Source organism: Aythya fuligula, chromosome 1 (assembly GCF_009819795.1).
Source record: "Aythya fuligula isolate bAytFul2 chromosome 1, bAytFul2.pri, whole genome shotgun sequence".
NCBI classification, from domain to species: Eukaryota; Metazoa; Chordata; class Aves; order Anseriformes; family Anatidae; genus Aythya; species Aythya fuligula.
Genome location: NC_045559.1, coordinates 76,239,611 through 76,263,064, shown reverse-complemented (window position 1 = coordinate 76,263,064; position 23,454 = coordinate 76,239,611). Strand labels below are relative to the sequence as shown.

At 38.8% G+C, this 23,454-nt stretch overlaps 2 protein-coding genes across 3 annotated transcripts in view; one reads left to right on the top strand and one right to left on the bottom strand.

Moving 5' to 3' along the window:
• The first annotated feature begins 453 nt into the window (after nt 1-453).
• The window catches only part of LRMP (lymphoid restricted membrane protein), a 38,442-nt gene continuing 15,441 nt past the window's right edge, over nt 454-23,454 (top strand). Inside the window, exons 1-21 of the mRNA XM_032194168.1 lie at nt 454-1,048; nt 1,658-1,768; nt 2,498-2,678; nt 2,891-2,967; nt 3,046-3,124; nt 4,130-4,288; nt 5,404-5,521; nt 6,971-7,021; nt 8,487-8,564; nt 9,104-9,160; nt 11,238-11,297; nt 11,406-11,470; nt 11,554-11,653; nt 13,091-13,222; nt 13,514-13,615; nt 16,480-16,643; nt 18,189-18,303; nt 18,739-18,901; nt 21,169-21,230; nt 22,160-22,225; nt 23,187-23,292. Of these exons, the coding sequence (XP_032050059.1) occupies nt 454-1,048; nt 1,658-1,768; nt 2,498-2,678; nt 2,891-2,967; nt 3,046-3,124; nt 4,130-4,288; nt 5,404-5,521; nt 6,971-7,021; nt 8,487-8,564; nt 9,104-9,160; nt 11,238-11,297; nt 11,406-11,470; nt 11,554-11,653; nt 13,091-13,222; nt 13,514-13,615; nt 16,480-16,643; nt 18,189-18,303; nt 18,739-18,901; nt 21,169-21,230; nt 22,160-22,225; nt 23,187-23,292 (2,641 nt within the window). The remainder of the gene's footprint in view (nt 1,049-1,657; nt 1,769-2,497; nt 2,679-2,890; nt 2,968-3,045; nt 3,125-4,129; nt 4,289-5,403; nt 5,522-6,970; nt 7,022-8,486; nt 8,565-9,103; nt 9,161-11,237; nt 11,298-11,405; nt 11,471-11,553; nt 11,654-13,090; nt 13,223-13,513; nt 13,616-16,479; nt 16,644-18,188; nt 18,304-18,738; nt 18,902-21,168; nt 21,231-22,159; nt 22,226-23,186; nt 23,293-23,454) is intronic.
• The window catches only part of CASC1 (cancer susceptibility 1), a 36,666-nt gene continuing 35,684 nt past the window's right edge, over nt 22,473-23,454 (bottom strand). Inside the window, exons 15-16 of one of the 2 annotated variants that reach the window (XM_032194181.1) lie at nt 23,225-23,331; nt 22,473-22,743 (exon numbers count right to left, since the gene is read on the bottom strand). In XM_032194181.1, the coding sequence (XP_032050072.1) occupies nt 23,278-23,331 (54 nt within the window). In that variant the 3' untranslated portion in view covers nt 22,473-22,743; nt 23,225-23,277. The remainder of the gene's footprint in view (nt 22,744-23,224; nt 23,332-23,454) is intronic. The other variant, XM_032194190.1, reaches the window with a different exon arrangement.

Below are 23,454 nucleotides of genomic sequence, written 5' to 3'. Positions count from 1 at the left end.
CTCTTCTAATGAGAACTTCTATATTTAAAAAAACATATATATCTTATTTGGGATAAACTGGGCTGAGTAACTGTTGCTTAGAGCTTACTTTAAGAAGATAGTAAACTGCTAGGTTGGAGAGAGAAGTTTTATTTTTTTTTTTCACCCCTTCCTCTCTGGTATGGCTATTGTATTTAAGAATAAGCAGTGAAATTTCAAAAAAATATTTCTTTTTTCCCCTGTTTTGTCCAGATCTCTATCACTTCTAGTTCCCTGGACAACTAAACAATGTGGTTGAAGGTTCCTGTCTAGTCTGTATATGAACCAAGGATTTTCAGATCACTTAATACCAAGGCTCCAGGATACCTGCTCAAAGGAAAATTCTCATTTAAAAAGTTGTCCATGGTGATGTACCTGACTGTTTTGTTTTGTCCCTTTTCTTTCCAGATACTTTGTAAGAGAGGGGAATTTATAATGTCGTCAGAGCATGGCACTAACAAACGACATCATAACCCAGTGGACAGTATATGCAGAAAGATCAAATCTATCCAAATGATGGACCAAGTTTCTAATCCCACTTTACAGATACCAAAATTTCAGTCACGGAACTTTGACAGTCCACAATGCAATATCAGAAAAAATCTAGAAGAAATACTTAAGAAAAGAACATTTAGAAGTCGTGATAGTACTAGTCCACGCTTCATCAGTCCCAGCAGTGAAAGTGTTTTCTCTGCAGACTTGCAGTTGCTGTCTCCTTGTTTTGGGGAGATCTCTGACAGCTGCTCTGCAAATACTACATACTCAGTCATTAAAAGTGAAGAGAGGACCAGCAACCCATGGATGCCAGTATGCTCCATGGAGAACAGTTCTCCATCCTACTTCACACCCAGAGAAGATGATGCCCAGAACCAATGGTGTGCTTTAGCAAGTACTGAGTCTAAAGATGCACATCATGAAAAGAAATACCTTACGTCAAGTCCTTACTTACAGTTCTTCACATCTGATAAAAAGTCAGAAAGTGCTGTGATCCAGTCTCCTGCACCACAGAGATTATCTCTGAATGAAGGAGGTAAAAATTCTTGAAACAAATACCTTTTAATCCAAAAGCCTAAATGTATGAATATTAAGCCTATGTAGATGAATTTCTTTACCCCTTAACCTAGTAAAAATGTGTTAGAATCACTCCAACATAATAAGATTACAAATAGAACTAAGCAGAATCGCAGAATCTTAATTTTCCTCTAAAGAATATTAATCTAAATGTAAGAAGTGAGGAAGTAAGAAGGCTTTCTTTTTTTTTTTTTTTTTTTGAACAACAACAAAAAACTTCAAATTTACTGATTCTCTTCTTGGGGAGAGGTGTGTTTGGGTATCAGTGTAGTCTGCTTTTAATGTAAAAAGATATTATTTCAGATTATTTTTTTTTGGTGTGTTTTAATGTAATTTGGCTATGATAATTTTTCCACAAAAAATCTTATTCTGGATGTGGAGGAGAAGAAAACACATTATGTAGCTTTTACCTCATGCAGAAGAAAAGCCAGAGCTCCCGAATGTGTGCATCATGATGTTATGTGTATGTTCATGCTATCACAAAAGTAACACTGCAGTTAGAAGCTATGGTGCATGACAATAACTATGAGCACATATAGATGGATGATAACAAACTTATCTTTCATAGGATGGAAGCAGTCACTGGGCTGCAAAACCGACAACATGTATGATGTGAGCTTGATCTGTGAAGAAGACTTGCTTACCACTATTTTCTGTGCATGCGACGTAGAGCATACAGGTTGTCAGTGGCTATTGGCTCTTCTGTAGTCTTTCCTAAAAAAAACCTTCAAAGCTGCTATGTTACATGTTGAGACATGGTAACCTCTAGTATGTTTAGACTGCCTAGCTACCTTAGCTAGGTGGCTGTATGCATGGCAGATGCAAAACAAATCCCTGTGCCTCTTTTGCATGTTACCTCTCTCTTGCCTTCCCACCCACAAGTTAATCTTTGCGGTACTTTAGTGCAGAAGAAGTAGAGCGGCAACATATTTCTACCAATCAAATGAATTAGAAATGACTGCTAATTTCTTTTAGTTTGTTTCCTATTAGAAAAAGAAATTTAGGAAACTTCAGACTGAAAGGCTATTCTTCCAAGTTCTATTTCAAATATTCCAGAAATGGTAAATAAAGGAGTCCAGCAGGGTAAAATAATGTCAGTCACTGGGTCTACTCAATTTGATGAGATATCTGAATGTAGTAACAGCAAATGAGGTGAGTCTGTTCTTTCTAAACCGAAGTCCACAGAACTAGTAACTCAGTTTTCACGCTTCTATATTAGGAGATGAAGGGGAAAAAAAAAAGCGTGAACTACTTCTTACCGCATCACGCTAGAACTGCAATGATCAGTTGCTTGCCTACAACAACTGACTGTGCACCAGTGCAGATCAGTAGGAGGCCCTTTGACAGCTCTTTACAGTGTCCTAATAGACTTTGGAATCTGGTACATGGTCACCTATATTTATTTTAGGAAAAGTAGCAGTTTCCAAGATAGTTGACTATCTGAGGCACACAACAAGTCGTGGATCAGAAGACAGTGGTCTTGAAGAGCTGTGTAACATGCTTGATCCAGAGCAGAAGGACATATCCATGGACCTTGAAACATATCATGCCATCATGAAGGAGTGGATTGAAGACTGCAAGAGGAAATGGTAATCGTTTTTTATCAATTTATCTCATAAAAGCTTCTGTGGAAACAGGAAAGTAGAAAGTTTTCCCATGGCTTATGTGTTTTGTACCTTGGAATTAGGGCATTGTGATCACAGGGTGGTTTTAGGATGAAAAGTTTCAAGTATTACAAAGTTGGTAAGTGATTATTTTTTTTTATACTCTTGTATGTGATTTTTAATGCTTTCTCTTTCAGGGAAGATGGTACAACTGAGGAACCAACAGCAAGCATAGAAGACCTGGAATTTAAAGTACATAAAAACACATTTGAAGGTACAGACCATTTTATTCAGATTTTTATTCAGGAAACATTGCTTTCTTACTCCATAACCAAAACCAAATCTCTTTCAGTAAAAAGGACACCTGTTCGGATGAATGTTACATCAGGAAGCTTGGAAGCCTTTGGGGGTGATGTGTCTAAAGGAGACATGTAAGTTCATTTAAGCAATTCTTTCTGATAATTTAGTAGTCCTGCCTTTGGATTACCCAAGAAATTCCAAGAGCCACTAAAACTGATGGAAGCTCTGCCAAGACAGTTTTCTGAAGCTAATGCTGACCTCAGTCTGTGCAGAGTTTTGATGCTTTCACATTCTTCCATATAGATTGTGCTCAAACTGAAAAACGTTCTAGTAATTTTCCCTACTGGTTTCTTAGTCCTTTTGTGTTCATTTACCATGTGAATTCTCTGTGGTTGGAGTTTTACTGGGAGAGGAAGTTATGTTTTTTCTTTTTTAAGCTGTACCTCCTAAGTTAGCGTAACACTTCTAAGTTCTTAGATGTTTGACAATAGAAGATATTTTCTCTTGAAAAATCTGATCCTTAGTTTTGCTTAGGTTATTTTTTAGTAATCATGACTCAGATTTGAATTTTGTTATTAAATGCTTTGCTATTAAGCACTAAGTTTCAAATACATATATATATATTTTCATTTTATGCATAGTCAAAATATTCAGATATACCTTCTGACGCTTTCCTCTCATTCCTCAGAACCTCAAAAAGGTGATCCCTGTTAAAGTTTCAGTTGAAAGTGTAGGTGCATGGTAGCTTAGGAGAAGTGAAAGGATCCAGAACTTAAGGAGTAAGTTAGAAGTATTAGCGATCACCTAAGAGGTGATTAGAAAAGGCTTAATTAAGATGCTGTCCTGCAGGCATGCAGAGGTGGCACTTGTCTGGTGGCATACTTCCATTGCAGGGAGGGGAAAAAAACAAAACAATGATTAAAGACAAAACATTTCCTGGTGTCCATAGAATTGCAGAACTTATATTTTCGTTTAGAGCAAATGACTGTACAATGCAAAACTCCTGTGTGAGCTCTCCTCTTGCTTCTCTTATTGCTGTAGCACAATGTCCGGATTTAAAAAAAAAAAAAAAAAAAAAAAGTCTAAGTTAGAGACAGTGACTTATCTTGATCTTCCCTGGTTTGTTACTGAAACAGGGAGACTTCGGACTTGATAACCTGTGTCGCAGACCTGCAGTACAACAACCAGAAGCTTCAGGAAGAGAACAACAAGCTGAGGCTTACACTGGAAGCTGTGGATGAGACCAACAATAAGTTATTGGCAGATAATGAGAATTTACGTCAACAAATAAAAAGGTAGGAGACCTGGGCTACTGTGTAATGGCTGTGGGTGGACATATCTTCTACCAAGTGGTCTAGCCTTGCTTTATGCTTGTGGCCTCATTCATGCTTCATGCTAGCAACTTTCTTGACTTAATGCTGTGTCTATAATATTTAACCCTCTTCCTCAATTGTCCTGCTCTATACCTCCTGGTTCTTATAAAAACAATCATTCATCTCATAGCCTGGTTCTTGCTTTGCATGTGTTATAGGCAAACTTTTAGGGTGAAGCAAAATCGTTGTGGGGTGGGTGGATGAAAAAGGGCTAATATTACCAAGGGAACAGCCCAGCACTGTAAGGTTTCCAGTCTTAGACCACTTTGCCAAGCAGAGAGGAAATGAGTGTGTAAGAGCTATTTTGATAGTCCCTTGAGGAGCCAGAGTGAGTTGTCTCACTAGATCAGTATTGCTGCGTCTGGGGGAACCATCAATGCTGTGAGCATAAGCCTATTTATGCAGTGAGTTCATAATGCTCATCTCACCCAACTAATTCAAATGTGGCATAGTTATGTCAACTGCCAAACCGTTCCCAGAGTCTTTGGGGAGATTACGACAACAGTCCTGCAGCATAGCTGGTGTGGGACATGCACCCTTATACCAGACCACATGCTCCATGGTGTGCTGTACAGCCCATGGCTAGCCAGAAACAGGGCCTTGCCACACAGGTTAAATATACATAGATTGCGGTATCTGATCAGGAAAACAATGATGCAGAGCTTATGCTTGAAAACTGAACTGAAATGGCTTCCCTAACTGCTAACAATGAGGTACTGTAAAGATGATTTATGTGCTCAAGTTAATCAGATATATGACTGTAGCAAGCTAGGTGGTTAGGTGGATACAAACAAAAACCATGTTAACTTTGGTGCTATGCTTGCCTGGGTTTTCATCCCTTAATCTGAGTGTGGAAGGGGACTGAAATAGACAGTGAATCTGTAAGCCTTTAATTAACAGCACAGCCCATCATTTTTAAGTATCTGTGCCAAAGAGTAAGTCCCTGATGGCTTCTAAAAATGCTGTGTTCTTGGTGTTTCAAGCCTGACCAACAGCAACATGCTGTAGTTTAATTAGGTTTATTTCTGTACATGCAGCATCCAGCATTCTGTGCTGAAAGCCAAATCACTGGAAGAAGAACTAGAAGAAGCAAAAAACAACCTGAACCTGTTGGAAGAGAAGAGACAACAGATTTTCTGCCAGAATAAACAGCTAGTAGGTGTTCTTACTTCTTAGCTTATGTTGAATAAGTTCTCATGCTTTGCTGTAGCAGAGGCATGACCACTCAGACCATAAAAAATCAGCAGCATGACCACGTCTGTACTCATAGGTATTGGGGCTTGAAATATGATTTATTAGTGTTAGGAAAGTATCGTGAAGTTTTCGTATGGAACTATCATCTATTACAATGAAGAAAACAACTAAAAGGGCCAGTCTACCATGGAAACTGATCTTGCTTTTTCGTTATGACAACAGCTCTCACACCACCATCATTGAGCTCTGTCTGATTTGAAGTTGGTAGTGTTCTGTCAGAAATTCAAGTGCTGCACATGACTGCTTTTTTAGAACCAGCAGGACAGAAAGCTTGGTTTAGATACCTGCACAAAGAAATTGTTTTCCAAAACCTCCCTAGGCTTACTGGAGTTATCCACATGGGCTGGCAGAAGTGACAAGGCTGTTCTAGGCTGACAGCCAGAAGCCATGCAGTATGCTTGGCATCTCTCCTTTGAGGCATGAGGTTCCTACACAAGGGTATCTGAATTGCACCTCAGGTGTAGTAAAGGAGTAGTAAAGCCAATGTGACTGTAAGATTCATAAAGCAGCATGGTAACAACATTGCTGCTGCTGCAGCTGTAGCAGGTGCTGTCAGATGTGAGAGCATATGCTGTCTGGAAAACATATGTTTGTGTTGCTGCCATGTGTGCTGTTCATGCTACAGTGGTATCTCTGTGTCTTGCTGTGTGGGCATAGGCTGTAAATGGGTGTTCCATGACTTGGTGTGCTGCTGATGTGGAGTACTTAGAAACCAGGAAAGCCTTTCATGCAGAGCAAGAACATAAGATTTATTTGATGCTACTTTTGATCCATTGTGTATACGTTTTTGATTGTTTTGATTTAATTTTGGGTTATACACCTAATTCCCCTTTTGTGAAGGAGATGGGAGGGAGAAATATTATGAGGAGTCTTGTAGTTCCGCTTACAAGTAATGTAGTAACTGTTCCCTGAGCTGTGGAGGCACTGAGTGGGATACTACTACTGTTCTTCCTTTGCAGTGGTGGTGGGCAGTACAAAGTACAGCGTGGCACGTAAGCTTTTCAGACTTATCTGAACTTACACATAATTAGCCTTGCTCACTCTGAGTCCGAATACATCCTTCCTATTGTCTAGTGGTCTGAGTTTTATTATAATATGAAATATTGGGGTCAAGCCCTGAATTTTGGAAGTGTGGGATCAGTGAGAGCTCATGAACTGCACCGGTTTCAATACACCCCATTCAGCTTCACTCTCTGAAGCAAAGGAATGCAGCACAACAGCTTTGTACTGGGCCTTGTGTGTGTTTGTGCTCTGCTTTTTGTCTCAGTTTGGCTTTGAATGTTGAATCTGATGTGCTAAAAATGACTCTCTCTTTTTGTCTGTTTGTTTTCTATTAATAAACCTCATTAGGAAAAAGAAAATCAGTCTCTCATCATCAAAATGGCTTCTCTTCAGGAAGAGGTAAAATAAATCGTGGCTTTGCAAGTACATCTTCTTGTTGAGCTAAAAGCTTACCACTAAGAAATGAAGTGTTTCTCTGACTTCGAAGCCTGATATGCTTGTTAGGTTATCAAAATATCTGATGTTCAACAAGAATGGCTTACCATAATACACTCTATCTTGAAGTTGCACTGTGCTTTAGACTTTCCATTTGCTGGGCAAGCAAGGATATGAGGCTGAGGAAGTGTAGGGGACAGGATTAAAGCAGCTTTTAGTTTTCCTTCTTTCAAAGCTAGATAGATTAAACTCTTAACTATTTTTAGTTAACACAACTATGAATACAATAACTCTATAATGTTTCAATCTCTAGCTAACCCTTTCTCACTTGATACTCACTTCTGTTTCCCTCCGGTAAGATCCAAAGGAGAAGTTCTGCATTTCTAAAGAAATGCAGTGGCCAGGGGGCTCCACTCAGAGAGAGACCCATCATTGGCCAAGGACCTACAGCAGGCTAACAGAGCTCTCTAAGCTTTCTGTTTGTTTGTGGCCCTTTTCGGGGGGAGCTGTTTGTTTTTACTTTCTCTTATTTATTTCAGTGAAGTAAGTATTCAATAAAAGTTATCATCAGATGATAAAATGTTTTAATACTAGCTTACAGCCTGCACTTTTACAGTATTTAAGATGAGAGTAGAGAAACAGATTAAATCACAAGAAGTAATGAAAAGAATCTTCTCGTGGATTCAGGAATCTATTGTCATATAACAATGTAGGAGCCATTGTTTGTTGCATGCTTACCATGTTCAGAATATTAGTCTTTCCCAAATACAACTATCTCAATAGCTATTGATTGACAGCCTAGTTCCAAAAACTAATATTCAAGTGTTGGGCCTGAAAGCTTTTCTTTTGCTTTGCAGTTCTAGTAGTGCTTTAAATCAAGTTCTGAGATTCTTCACTTTTAGTTCAAACAGTGCTCTGGAGAAATGGAAAGAAATGGAGGAGAAACTGTTTAGGTGGGGCAAACTTAGGTCACCTGGATGAGAAAAGGAATCCTTAGAAATGTATTGGAGATGCTGGTGTTACCAAATTAACCTCATCCTTACAATTTCACCTTTCAACCAAAAGCTTGTCTACAGTGCAGGCATGCTTTAAGATAGAGCTCATGTTATTCTTAAAAAAAAAAAAAAAAAAAAAAAAAAAATTCCTTTGACTTGAAGGACTTGAGCTTTAATTCTTGTTCTTCTATGATGTGCGTTTTCATAATCCAAGTAAGTCCTATTGTCCAACATGTTTGCAGCATGAAACCTTTATTTTGAAAGGTATAGAAACATGAGGGAAAGTAGGACAAGAAGGCTTTTATGTGAGTAAATGTCATCGCTGCTTTAGAGTAGGCAGTATCTTGGGGGTGGAGATGTCATTATTCCTAGTTTCATCAAGGAGAAGCTGTCAATCGATTCAGCTGTGCCTAAACATTCTGTATCTTGTTCAGAATATTAGGAGTAACATGGACGCTGATGGACTTCAAAAGAAGATTTTGGAGCTGTCTAAAAACGCAGCAGAGCTTCAAGTAAGCACTCTAACTCCAGGAGACGTGCACAGGCTATAGCTTACTCAGGTTTAGTGGGGGAAATTTCTTCCACTGGAAGGTAGGCAATGCTGAACCAATCTGTGCTAAAGAACTGTAGTGCAGTCATAGCTGGGCCAGTATGACAACTTTGATAGAGAAAGTTTCAACCTGGAGATTAAAAACTGGGCCAATATAGGCAATCCACATTTTTCATTCTTCCCTTAAAGTTAAGCGTTTAGGAAACCCTTTCCCCACTGAGGAGATGTATTAGGAAACTGCGCTTTGGCTCATGTTGCTGTAACTATTAGCCTGGGCAGATGAGGGGAAAAGATGTGACTGATAGCTTAGGATGTTTTCACTTTTAACTGGGTGCAAGGTTTGAACTCTGAAACACTCCATGCAAAGTGTTCAAAAGAAGAATCTGATTTTTCTACACAGAGAATATTAATGTCATTTTTTTTATTTCCAAGTAGGAGATAGCAATAAAATTGTATTATACTGCGTGCTGATAGCTACTTGTTGTTCTCTTCGTTCTTCAGATTCAAGCACATATCTATGAGAGCACTGTGGTGAATAAAGAGGCTAGCTTAATACAGGTTAGTTGCTTTTATTTCGTTGCTGTCGTTACTTTCATGACTGAAAAATGTGGAGTATGTGGTGCTTTTATTTCTAATGTTCTCACATAACAGAACCTGATCCTATAAATGTTTTCAAAGTAGGCGAGATCTGCTTTAGGACCTGGTTATGAGTCAGCATAATTAACGGCTTCTAGAACTTGCTTTTGTTTTGAAAAAATAAAATAAAAATTTAGAACCCTTTAAAACAGAACAAACTTTAAAACCTCAGAAAAATGTACAAAAACTTCTGAAGACTACTTCCTTCACCAAATGGTAAAAGAATCTACCTGCAGATGATCCTTTCCCCCTCATGTATTTCACTTAAATTACTACATTTTTGTGTCAAAGTAAAAATGGTGATCCTGAACCCAATGGAAAAGCAAATCTGTTCTCAGTATTGACATGTGTACTCTTCAGACCTAGATAACTACACTTCTGATGCTTTTTAAACTTGCATTTTGTACTAAAATACAAGAACACAAGACCACGTAAGGGTTTTGGCAGTTCTTGGACTCATGAACTGTGCAAACAGCCTTCTAGATTAATGAAGCTTCCATTTAGTAGAAGATGGCCTAAGTCAGCTGACAAAATATTTGACTGTCAGGCTTTCTGCAAAAATGAGTGCAGTTTGAAATTTAAATAGTGACAAAACAGAAAAACTTGCATGTGATCCAGACGATAATTTTATAGCTGATAAATTGGTCTTTTTTTTTTTTTTCCTTCCAGAAGCAGATTTATAGCTTTTACTTCCTCCTCCTTGAATGATTCTGACATTTTGTGGCCCCTGTAGAATGCTGTTTTCCAATGCTTATTTAGTCTATTGACTGGAAGGGAATTTTTAATGTAGTCTACTGAAGTGCGTGTTCTTGTAGGTCAAGGTGACTGGCTTGCATAATCTTGAAGAAACTAGTGTGGAAAACTTCATTTTGATTGTTTGCATTAGGATCAGTGGGACTAGTGTTCACTTGTAAGCTTTAAATAAATAAATTCTCATCGCTCTTCATCCAAAGAGACTAGATAGGATTGATGGCCACTAAAAACTAATGCAGTGACATTTCTGGTTTTGGCCCAGGACTGCAGAAGGTATGTAAAGACAGAAAACGCTTAATAAAGACAAAGGAAAAAATGAAGTTTGTGTTAAACTTCAGTACCACAGGTCAAGCATCTTTGCTAGGACTGGAAACTTGACTCTAACTTCATTTTTTCCCCTCTATATCCACTTAGTTTTCTGTCTGTTTCATCTCTTTCAAAAGTCTCAAATCTTTTTAAAGAGGAAGATTAGAAGGGGTGAGAAGATAGAGCTCGGTGGTCTTGTGAGGATCCAGGAGTTGGACTTGATGATCCTTGTGGGTCCCTTCCAACTCGGCCTCTTCTGTGATTCTGTTAAGTTGGTATTTTCTCTAAGAAATGCTCTGCTTGTCTGTTTAACAAATTCTATTGTAATAGAATAACATGACTGAAGCCCATTGCTAGTTCATGAAGCTAAGAAAGCTACTATTGCCAATTCGTCTTGCCATGAGGTTGATATGTTCTCTATCAGCCCTTTCACTAGGTATAGTTTAATCTGATGTGCTACTCTATACGCCTTTAATCATACAAGCTAACGAGAGTAAACTTGGAGAATACTGCAACTAGTTTTAGGATTAAAACTCATGCCAGGCATTTTACAGTTCAGGTTTTCAACTAAAAGTAGAATTTCTGTCTAGCCTGCTACAGCCAGTACAGAAACAAGATGGGGGGCTGGGGGGGAGAACAACAACAACAAAAAGTAAATAAACTGAAAAGTAAATAAACTGAAACGCAGCACCTAGGAGTTTTCCTTTCCCTTAAATTCTGTAAAAAAAAAAAAAAAAAAAAAAAAAAAAAAAGGTCTTCTGAGTGCTTTCTGCTAGACAGCATGTGAAGCAAATTTTTTCAGCCTGCTGCAGTCGTATAGGATTGAGTATAGTATTATGGCAGTTGCAAAGCATCTCAGTCACAAATATTACAAATGCAGTTCAATGTGTTAGTCTTCAGGTTGTATGCTTAAAGTTTCTTTTCTCCACAATCTTTGCAGAAGGAGCAGGACATCAAAGAACTGAAATTAACCATTGTGGAGTGTTCCTCAATAATAGAGGTATGGGAACGGTCTTATTTTTTGACTGCCCGGGCAGCGGGTATATGCATATTCTGTACTTATTCTGCAGAACTGACTAACTCTCTAACTGGTTGTGATATATTTTAGACTCTGAGGGCAGAAAAAAATAACTTACTGGAGAATATGCGACACATGCAGCAAGAATTGATCTCGTGAGTATTGTGAGCATGTTCCAGGAAACATAGTTCATTAAAAAGTAAAAAGGACTGATTTTATTTTTTCCTGCTTTCTTTAGAAATGGTTTAAGCTTCCCAGTGATGTATAAATTTAATGGCAGTGTTCCTGAAGGAATGAATTCGCTTCACTGTGAACTGGAACTTGCTCAGTCTTCTGAGGTACGAATCAAAAATCCTTTTGATTGTTATTCTAGTTGTCTTGCATCTGTAAATGAAAAACAAAGATTTTTCCCTGCAAATTGTTAGATAATCCCAGTGTTATGATTCATTAGTCCTAGCATGCAAGCACGTAACATGAGGCTTACAGTGTTGTTCCATGTGTATTGGAGAAAGTCCAGATAAAAACAAAGCAAGAACTTGCAGATCTAAATCTGAAAGAGCTAGGGTCAATTATTTAGATGAACAGAAGATGGCAGAAGAACAGAGAGGGGATAAATCTACAAATATGCAAGAGGCTATTATTACACTGAAAAAGATAATGGTCTGTTTCTTGTACTGCATACACTGGACACAAAAAATGGCTTTCAATTGCAGAAGGAGAGACTTTTTTCCTTGAAATCTATTGCGGCAAAAAAGAAAATAAGCACTGAGTAAACATCTGAGAAAGTTGTAGAGCCTTCATCTTATTTATTATTTAGAAACTCTGACAAACATCTATTTACAGGTACCATTCCATTGTCCCCCAACAAGAACAATGGGCCTTAATCTCTGTCCGTGCTTTTTTTTTTTTTTTTTTTTTTTTTTTTTTTTTTTTTTTGAGGTCTTTTGGTAGTTACTTAAAAGAGAGCAGGAGAGGCATTCTTCATAGAAGCCTGGCACAGGCTGACAGAATCTTAATGCTGCAGTTAAGCCTGTTGGTTTGGAGTTGTAGCGTCCCGTGTCCTCTGCAGTTCCTAGCTAGTAACTATGCATTTGGTCAGAAACAATTCACGTGATGCTGGAAGTTTGGTCTCCCCTGCAGATACAAATTGTTCAGCAGAACTGATCAAAAATAAAATCACTGCAACAGCACACTTTTTTTTTCTTCTTCTTAGATTTCCTCATACTGCTATATACTTTTGCGTTTGGTGCATTTGCAAAGAGGTAGCATCTGAAGAAGAAAATCCTTGGTGGGACTGAAAATGCAGGCCCAGAAATGAAAGGTCTATTTTGTGAGGCAGATTCTGTTTCAAAATTAATGTATTGTCACCTATTACAGATGCAGTGAGTCACTGTGTTTACCTCTCAAATACTGTAGGGAGACACAATTCCACTAAATCACCTGTAAAGCCAAGTTAGTGCTCTGTTTATTCTTCCCTTAGTAAAGCCTACTCCAAATAAGGATACCTAATTTTTGACTTCCTCTTGCCTGCTTTTGACATGAAAATTTGCATTGGATCACTCAGGAGCTTGGCTTGCCTTTAAAAAAAAAAAAATATATATATATATCTCCATGACAAGATGGTTTTGAAAAGCTCTTACAAGCTAAAAGTTTCAGTAGCTCTGACCTTCTGGTAAATACAATGCAGGGATATGTTGGAAAAGTCTAAATGTCACTGATACCAGTCTGTAATAAGATGTCAAAATAAGCTAGCTGTCTCTTCTCTCTCTTGAAAGATTACCAAGGCTGAATGGATGTCCCTGGATGAAACACTGGACCGTGAAGTACTGTTCTTACTTCAGGGACCTGAATATGCGGGAGAAAAATTTAAGCTTGTTATGCAAAACCTGGTCAGTGGCATAGTTTACGTGAATAATGATGTAGTCTGTTGTCAGCCTTTTAATTAGGGCCTCCCCAAACACTAATAATTGGCTCATGTTTACTCTTTTTAGGGGGAAAAAAAACAAAAAAACAAACAAAAAAAAAAAACAGCTTCTTAGGTGGTGGAGGTGGGGCATATTTACCCTAACAGTATCAGTTGGCATCCCATCTACCACTGTGTATCAGATAGGTAATTCTGGGCAGCACTATTTCAGATTAGTGTTAGAAATGCCAGGGTTTGATTTTTAATTTTAATTTAATTTTATCTTATTTTGCAGCAAGAAGAAGCCTCTGAATTGGAGGAACTTGTCATGACATCTTTACAATGGATAGACGATCCTGATGTGAACATGCAGCAGGCCTGGGAAAGAAAACTTGTAGTAAGTAACTCTTTCTCTGAAGCTATTTTCTGACGTACCTGCCTAAAATTTTTGCACAGTCCCAGTATCTTACTGTTGCGTGCTATGTATGTTACTTGAGGTCATAACAGTCCATCTGTGGGTTAGATATGGCTGTATAGAGAAGTATCTCTTGTTATAATTTTTTTTTTTTTTGGGGGGGGGAGGGGGGAAATAATAGCTCTTCGTTTAAGTGCTGTGCTTTTCCTGACTTATCTAGTGCAACTTAGCACTTTGATTAACTTATCGCTTTGATAAAGCTATGCTTGAAGGAAAGGGTAGATGATGCAAGTAGATTTGAAAAAGAAAATGAGGTCAGATGACAATTAAGCTTTTCTGCCCACTGTATGAAACTTGTTTCTCAAGCACTAGTTTTTTTTCCCATGTTCTGTTTGACTACTGCAATGGATGGTTCCTCCAATAGGAGGAGCAGGAAGGAAGGGTTTTTAACCAGTTTCTCAAATCAGTCCTATCACCAGGTTTGCCTTTTTGAAAGACAAAATGTTTAGCTCTTGCTGGATATGCCTCAAGAAAGGTTATTACAAAAATATTTTATACTTCATCTTGCATAATGTATGCTTGTGCTCAAAGTAACTGTGGCAAGAATAACTTCCTCATGTAAGCAGCAGTCTGTGGATACTGCTTAACCGTCTTGCTCTTGTTTGCTCGCTGCACCTCACTCACACTCCCACCATTTTCCATGTAATAGCAGTTTCTCAAATGGTCATCTTACTCATAGCTTTGTCTCTATTTTTTTCCTTTTTTCTGGTTTTAAATCCTGAAAGCTTCCCCTGGGAGAAGGTGCCAGAGTCTCATTTTATTCACCCCAGCATGTCTCTAAGTCAAATCAAGGAAACTGCTGTCTTGTGCATTGTTATAACTTTTTTATATTTAATTAAAGACTTCCTCCTTCAAAACTTCACATCTGAAAGATACTGGTTACCTTATCATTCATGCCAAAGCTGTATTCCTATTAAACAAGTAAAGTTGAATTTTTTTGGTATAAGTGTTGGCTGTGGGAAATCCCATTCTCTCGCCTAAAGTGATGCAATTGGAAACTAAGCTAGCAAAGGTTCAAGAAAGAGAAAGATGCTTTAAAAATAAAAGGTCCTGTGATTCTTGAACATTGGGGTTGGGAATTGTCTTCATGTTAAGCATATTGTCTTCATCTACCTGGAAAAAGATGGATGTGGGGGAAATATGTTATAGGGAGTTAAACAACAAGGTAGCTTCTTGTAGTCTTACGGAAATTTTTTTTTTAGAAATATAAATGAAATCTTGGACTATGCAGTGGAACTTGAAGCCTAACACTTTTTTTTTTCCCTCACCCTCTATATTCTGTAAAATATATTATGGGCATGTTTTGCTGGTTCATTTTAAATTATACCCAAAGTAAATTTTAATTGAGCCTGTGTTTTTCTATGTATATACATAAGCATATATGTAGATGGTAGCAGTAAAAACTTTTTGCCCCTTTCCTGCTGGAAGATAACTGTGCTACACTGTACATGTGCCCTGATAAGCCTGTGCCACTTGTGCGTCAAAACTATGGTATTTCTAACAGCAGCTGCTGACTGCCTTGGCTGAGAAACTTATCTTCAGGATGTGGGCATTTGCACGTGGTCACATCCCATGTCATTCCAGTAAACCTATCTAGTGAAGCAGTTCAGGCTCTTTTCTATGGTGTGATACTTGATGTGCTACACTTTTTTTTTTTTTTTTTTTTTTTTTTGAAGCTCATGATCAATATTAAACTCTAATTTACAAAGAAATAACATGTCCTACATCTGTAGGATCATTTCTCCCCTTCGAATTAATATAACATCACAGAAATGGGATCTGTAGTTAAGCATTCTTTATAAGCTGAGGCCTCCATTTTGCACATTCAGTTGAATTACGTCAGAGAAAAAGGACTATTTTTATTTCACAATACTTTATATTGCAAATCACTGTTCAGAGAAATACAGTCAATGCAACATCACTTAAAGTTTCATTTTTTATTTTTGTTTTTTGTAAGTCATCTTCTCCTTCTTCCAATTTCACCTCTGATTTGGAAAAGGAAATCTTTGTCACAGGAGTCATTCCTTGGATAGACTTAACCTACTAGAGACGTATGACAAAATGAAATGGGAACTTTATTGTGGTGGGTTGTTCCCACACACACACACTTCAGCAGTAATATGCATTCAAATCAGTTCCAATGGACTTAACTGGATGTTGAAGAAGAGGTCATAGAAATTTAGATTTCTGCAAGATGGTCATTATTAAAACTTTTCCTTTACCAAGTACGTTTTTGTTGTTGGGCATCTTTCTAAAGGAAGTTTTTACAACTTCCTTGTGAACCATGTAATCCTCTGCCACTCTTAGTGTCTGCTTACTATAAGTGCTAGTTAACCATATATTAATTTTGCTATCTGTACACCCTAGATTGGAAAAAAAGGCTGAGTGTGGTTTCTGTCTTAGAAGGTTTTTTTTTTTTTTGTGTGTGGTTTTTTTTTGGAAAAAAAAGTAGAAGCTGTTTGCCAAGTTGAACTGGGATACAGAATGCTTCAGATCTCTTGTTTAAAAAAAAAAAAAAAATTAAAAAAATATTACTGCTCTGAAAGTACTAATGCTTGACAGGAGCTTAGCCTGTCTGTCCCCACATCCCATCAGTTCTAGAAGTGATAAAGCACAGGTCTGAAGGTTAGGTTTTGTCAATTCTCCTCTGCATTATTGCTGGCAGTGTTGGGTGATGATACGGTGAAGCAGGGAAATCAGTTCAGTGTGTAATTCAGGGCTCTGGTTTACCCTCTGTCTCTGCTCCTCATCTAACCAGGTGGCAACTCGATTTCAAAATTCCACAGGTTCTCAGGCAAGAGCTAGGGGAAAAAAGACATCTTTGGATCCAGAAACTTCACCTCTTGCAAAAATACAAAGAATCTCTAGATAAAGATTTTATTCGAATGGCAAGCAACCTGAGGCGAAACAGGACAGAGCAACTTCACCTAAGGAAAGAGCTCTCTGCCAGGTATCCCTTTAAAGCAGATGTGTTTCATTTATTTGTTTAAATTGTGTTGTGGAACAAAATTTACTGAATTCTGAAGGCCACCCCCCCTTTTTTTTTTTTGCCATGGAGGAAATCTGCTGTTTTAGTGTAATATTATGCTAAACCCAGATCCGTTCTCCATGTGGGAGTTAAGGCTTGTGTATGAATTAACATATGAGCTTGGAGATGTCTCTGAAAACACCAGGGAAGACCACAAACTGAACAGTTAAAAGTGGGTAAAAGGGGTAGGAATGCTGCCTACCTAGCAGATGCAACCATTAAATAAACTGCTGGTTGTGTGTGAAGCTGAAGATCTGTAAAATACATACATCTGGGTATTGGTGTTTCTAGCATTACTGCAGCTATACCGTTGAGAAACTGAGGCAGTGAGTTACCTCATTACATATGAAAATATAACTCTAAATCTGAGTTTATTAGCCCATAGTTCCTGCTGGGAGCTTTGATGTTGCTGTCTTTTGCTGCCATATTTGTAGATGTAAACCCTTGTACTTCTTCCCTCCCACCTCTCCTAGACATTCAGGAAAGTAGCTAGTCAAGTTAAGGTTTTTGTTTGTTTTTCCAGAACAATTGATCTGGATTCATTGTCTTGTTTCAACATAGACTTACTCATAGTGTCAGCTTTCCACCATCCTACACTAAATTGTAAATTTTTGCATGCTTGCCCTTACTTGGGTTCAGGGTGCAAGTAGATTACTAGGGCTTTGCATCCCTGAGAGCTAACACAGAGCAGTCATACTGCTCTTTTACATTACTTATATTCAACTCACATTGTTAATGTAGACCTCCCACCTGCTTTTCCTTCAGTCAGAAAAGAGCTGATAAAAATACTGACAGCTTGGTTTCTTGATTCTCACTGCATTACCACTCTTTGTGGTGATAGCAACAAGGAAAAATAAAAACATATAAAAGTTAGAGAATAAGAGGGCAAGGGTTGTTTTGCAGTGAAAAAGAAGAGGTTTCTCAAAAGCAATTGTGTTTAGCACTGGTCCTGCGGTATGGCATCTGCTCACTGTCAAGTGAAATACCATCTGAATCACTTGGAAACTAATTAGCTGTGTACCTGTAGTCATAACTCCATTTTTTATTTTGCCAGGACAATTGACTCAATATTCAGTTATTTTGACCAAACTGGAAAATTTTTTCACAACTTGGTCAACTAAGCTTTTTATCTAGTGTCTCTAGGTAATCTCCAAGCTTCCACTATGGTACCCAGCTGTCTGGGGATGGCACAGACCTTTCACTGCTTAGCTAGGAAGAAACCAGGGAAAACCTCCATTCCCTTCCTACTTTCAGGGCTGTTAGAGGGAGAAAACTTGTCTGACTACCAGGTTAAATTGTTCTTGCTTAGTGCAAACTCCCTGGTGCTGGATCGTGGGGAGCCATGATGTGTGATGGCTGAATATGGTCTTTAATGCACATCTCAACAGCTAGTGTGTGTCATCTCCCAGGCATGCCTGCTCTAAAATGTCAGTAACGGATTGTGGTTTGTGCTCTTGCAACCTGCAGACAACGTGAGATAGAAACTGTCAAACAGTTGCAAGAAGAAGCTGCTGGCCAGGCAGAAGCCCTTGGTTTAGAGCTGCAGAAAGCTACAAAGCAGCTTGAGGATGCTAGCAAACAGGTAAGAGAGGACCTAGTTTATTCTACACAGAAAACAAGCAAGCAAATGCAGAATGCTATATACAATGCATTGCTGCTCTTGAGAAAGGAAATCGTGTGTTCGGAATGGAGTGCCTCACTGCAAAAGTGGAACCAGCAGAGGAAGTAAAATTTGAGGGGGTGGTGACAACAGTTTGCTGATGAAAGAGGCAGCATTGCATATTTGTGGTGGCTTAAAAAAAAGAAAAGAGAAAAAAGCCAAAAATAGCTTCCATACACAGTCCACCCCAACTGTAAAAATGCAGAAGTTCAGAGGGAGCTTTATCACTTCCTGAGAGAGAACAGATGCAGTTCAGTTTCATTTACATGAAATGTAGTCTCCTTGTATTAACCAGGCTGATCTTTTTTATTTATTTTTCCTCCTTTTTTTTTTTTCTAAATATTGTTTCTTGCTTAGGCAAAGGATCAAGTTGAAGCCTTTCACTCTGCTTGTGAGGAAGCCGCATCCTTAAAATGCAAGTTAGAGGAAGCCATTTCTGAGCAGCAAAATCTCAAGGATGTGAATGCAGCTTTAACAAGCACTTGCCAGTTGCTTCAAGAAAAGGTGGAAGAGCAGAAAAGTGAGTAACTCTTGGCAATGTACCAGCATTCGCTCTTGCATGGGCGAATCCTTAGCTGATTATTTGTGATGAAGGGGAATAAGGCTGACCTGTGGGTCACCTGGTGGTAAAATGGTCTGTGAAAGTGTGTCAGGTGGGATTCCCATGAGTGGCTGTTGGGCTGTGCTGCAGCTGCAGACTCCTAAAACAATCTCCTGCCATATGAAGAAGGCTTAGTAACTCCATGGATAGCACTTCTTTACTGAAGGTGCTGTTCGCATACCTGAGTAGCCCACCTTACTCCTAACGGTCTAAGCTTTCTGTACCGAGGAGACTTGATTTTTATGCTCTACATTCCTCTTACTGTTTGGATTTGCTCTGTGTACCTAAATAACTGTGTGGTATGCAAAAGCTGCTTTCTTTGGTGGAAAGCAATAGTGTTATTGCATTGTGCATGTGCAACTTCTGCTGTGGAACCATGAAAACTTCATACTACATCTTCCTTGCTTGCACAAAAGGCTGGACACTTACATAAGGTAATGGCTTAATTCCATCACGTGGATTTTTTCTTCCAAATGCTGAAGAACCTATTGCTGCTGGGGAGAACAGCTGACTGCTTTTAAGCCCACTGAACATTTGGCATCAGGCATGCATTTCCGAATGCAATGCAAAATATAATTTATGATAGGCAAAAAGCTTAAGGGATGTGTGTGTTTTAAACACATTTCAGTGAAACTACAATTTGTCTTGTAGAAAAACTACACTGATTCCTATGCCTTAGCTCTATGGTACTGATGTGGCAACCAGAGCCCCAAGCTGTGCTTGCTGACTTGTGACCAATGTTTTGGCATTGTCTGCACGTGTATGTTCATGTTCCTTTCATGTCTACTGTTTTCTTCAAACTGTGGGGTGTTTTTTTAGCAAGAGTCATGGCAATGGAAATGTATTTTCTTCAGCTCTGAATTGATAAAGCACTTCTGCAAAGCAAGTTAGCATCAATAAAAAGAGAGAACCTCAGACACTGTGGAAGAGAGAGATTGGTGCCACTGACCCACAAAACCCAAACCAAAACAGCAAAGAAACAAAATCAAAAGCCCTACCAACTTTACAGCCAAAGTCTCATCCTTTCTTAAATGATTCTAGGTAGTTTGCAGAAGTGTTTTTGTAGATAGATAGAAGTAAACAGGTAGATCTGTAGAGAAGTTGGAAGATCTTATAAAGAACAGGACAGAAACAAGGATGGGGGGTAGGGGAAGGACAGTGCTCTACACTGGTTCCTGCAGAAAGCCAGGTCTAGTGCCCCTTCTGACTAAAGAACTGTTTTTTTTTGTTGTTGTTGTTTTTTTTTTTTTTTTTTTTTTTTTCCCCTTCCTCCCCATTCTGTTTCCCTACTTTCCCTACCTGCATGATAAGAGATAAGAAATTGGGTAATATGTTGGCTGAAGAAGCTTCTACTCAACCCATGTTGGCCAGGCCCACGTAACCATGACTTGCAGCTAATGGCTACAGCCACTATACAGTGAAAAAAGCCTGAAAGAGCCACTGAGAGTAGTGTTCAAATTTTGCTTGGGCACTGAGGTGACAGTGCTAATGAAGTATTTTCTTCCTCCTCTCCAGTCCCTCAATATTAGATGTGATATAAAAGCTACAGTAGACTTGTATCAAGGTGTAAAAAACAAAAAACAACAACAACAACAACAAAACACACCAGGGGCTGCCTCTGTTTATCAAACTTGGAGAAAGAATGTTTCTAAGTATGAAATAAAGCCCATCTACTCTACTTTAAGGCCTTTTCTAGAAGTGTTCAGGATGCCCAAAGCCCCCATCCAACCCAACCTGGTCTTGGCCTAGTGGGAGGTGTCCCTGCCCATGGCAGTGGGGTTAGAACTGGATGGTCTTTAAGGTCCCTTCCGACCTAAACTACTCCATGATTGCCTGAAAACTTTTGTACAAATGCTTCTTCTGTAGAGCTGTAATGGAGTCATCCATTTCCACAGGGAACTGTAGCACATTAACACTGATGGCACTGGGAATTAACCCCTCGCTTTAGAGTAGAACAAGGGAAACATAAGCACGTGGAAAAAAGTGCCCAGGTCTTCTGTATGGTGGAACTTGCAAAACAAAAGGTAAAAACTCTTTCTGTGAAAACTGATGTAGATATGACTGGGCCAAAGTGAAATATAATGGGTTTGTGACAGGCAGCAGTTGGGTTACAGGCACTTTAATGCTGTACTGTTCCTTCTCAAATTATAAGGGACCCTCTAAGACTTGTAAATGTCTCTTCATAGCTACTGTTAATGCACTGAGAGGGGAACTGCTTAAAGGACGACTCTGTGAATGGCAGTGCCAGGTATGAAGCTTGTCTGGTAGGAGAAGAAAAGGTAGGTTTGCACACTACATGTTCTGGTGGAAGGACATCTATAGCTGAGGTGAACTGCAAGTAATTTGGCAGCAGCTTTCTTCTTTTTGGCTGTGGAGACAAAGTGAACTCTCTGTACTGATCTACAATACACATCATTTACCTTCAACCTTTTTGAAAAGATGGGCTCAAACTTACAGCAGTGGTGTGGTGTTGTAAACAGCTGTGTTGGCTGTAAACAGTTGTTCACAATCATGCTTAATGTAGGTGAGGGAAACCTTCCTTGATGGGATGGTGTGAGTTGTCCCCCACAATCAGCCCTCTCTTCTGCAGGCAGTCTTCCAAATAACTGCTTAAAATTTTGTTATAAAACACTTCCAATATCCAGGCATTGGAATATCCAGTAAAATAGTTATTACCTTCATGCCCCTCTGTGGAAATATGCTGGAAGTTATATAACTCTGGAATACTCTGCTTTGAATAAATATACTTTCTTCAACTTTAGGAGGGGGTGGAGGGGGAGTTATAGTGGGAAGATTTTTTTCCCAACTGGCTCTAGTAAAGAACGCTGTAGCTCAGCATCTGAGCAGTCTAGATTTAACACAGAATAACAAAGTATTTATGAAGACAAGCAGAAGATCCTAAAATGTATCTTAAGCGGTAACAGGGACATCAGAGGAGCAGAATCAGAACTGTGGACCAGCTGCACGAGAATAAAACATGTATTTGTGCATAATGGTCTGAAGAAATAAAGGCTGAAACTAGCATGGGGAAACAACTGCATATTTTTCCCGATAACTGAAAATAGTTCAGCTGGAAAGATAAAATTCCATTTTTGTTCACAATCAGTTGTAGTATTCCTTTTTTTTCCCCAAATCTCCTATGCCTACTTTCCTTACACTGTTTCTCTATTGCAACAGCACTGTGTAGATGAAGGATCTGATTACGGTCTACTGCCTACATCAGCTGAGCCAGTGAAGAGGAAGGTAAGTGTTTGTTCTGATCACTGCCAAGCCTGCTAAAATGTGGTACTTGCTTTGTTTGTATGTTCTTTCATGACCTGGAGGAAATAAGTCTCCTTGTGAGAGACTTTGCCAGGTCAAACAAACTACTTTTTTTTAATGTGTATATATAAAATGTGTAGATGCACACGCATGCACATATACAAAAGTATATTCAAAACTTTATTGCAAAGTTAGTTTCCTATTGATTTTGAGCAGTCTCTGTGACAAAATATAGGCACTTGTTAAATTGCCTTTTGAGAAGGATCAGAAGCTGAAAATGGAGATGCACTCTTTAATTTCTCTTCCATTACTTGTTGTTTATGCAACACTTAGTAAATTGCAGCTGTGTTAATGTTATTTCAGAAGTTTCTTCCAACCAACTTCACATGATACCTCTTCAGCACTAACCAGCAAATAGGTGGTGTATGTTTGTGAGGCAGGCAGGCAGCACCTTCTCTGCATGCACCAGGGCTCAAGTTGGAGTTGTCCTCATGCCTCTGCTAAAGGAAACACATTCTGCTTAGTAGGTGCCAGACATTGGGGAAGTGCTCTCTGTCTTGGCCTGCATGGTTGATTTGGCTTGTGAAGAGGTAGAGAAGGAAAGATTGGCTTTGGTTTGGTTTGGTTTCTTCCCTCTTCCACCCTGCTTGTCTTGCTTTTATCCCATCCATTTATATTTCTTTTACCTCTCCCAAACCTAGCTGAAACCAACACAGATGTCAAAAGTGTAAAGTTTCAACTTTTAATTATTCTGCCTTTTCTTGTATTCATTCTGTTCATAAAGGATATAAGCTTTTCTAGAAGAAGAAATATACACATATATATGTATAAATTAGAATTCTATTACACAGATGCATTTCTGTGTGTGTGGTGGCTGGGAGCTGTTGGCAGTTGTGTATTCAACATGACTGAAGATCAGCTCTTTCCACTTTTCCATTATCAGCTCCATTGCCCTAAAAGACTGTGGAGTGAAGGACTCACCTTGCACGCTGAACTTCACAGGACCTTGCCCTCAGATATTTCAGACTGGTGTCTTACACCTCTGCTAGGTAAGACCTAGTGGTGTTGGCCAATCTTCTGTCTCTCTCCTGAAACACAAAAATAGTTAATAGGAGGAATGGAACAATCTCACTGGTGCTAAACATGCTAATAAGCTGTGGAAAGCCTACTGTTGGCTTTAGCTTATTTTGCATGTGATTGGATGCTGAATC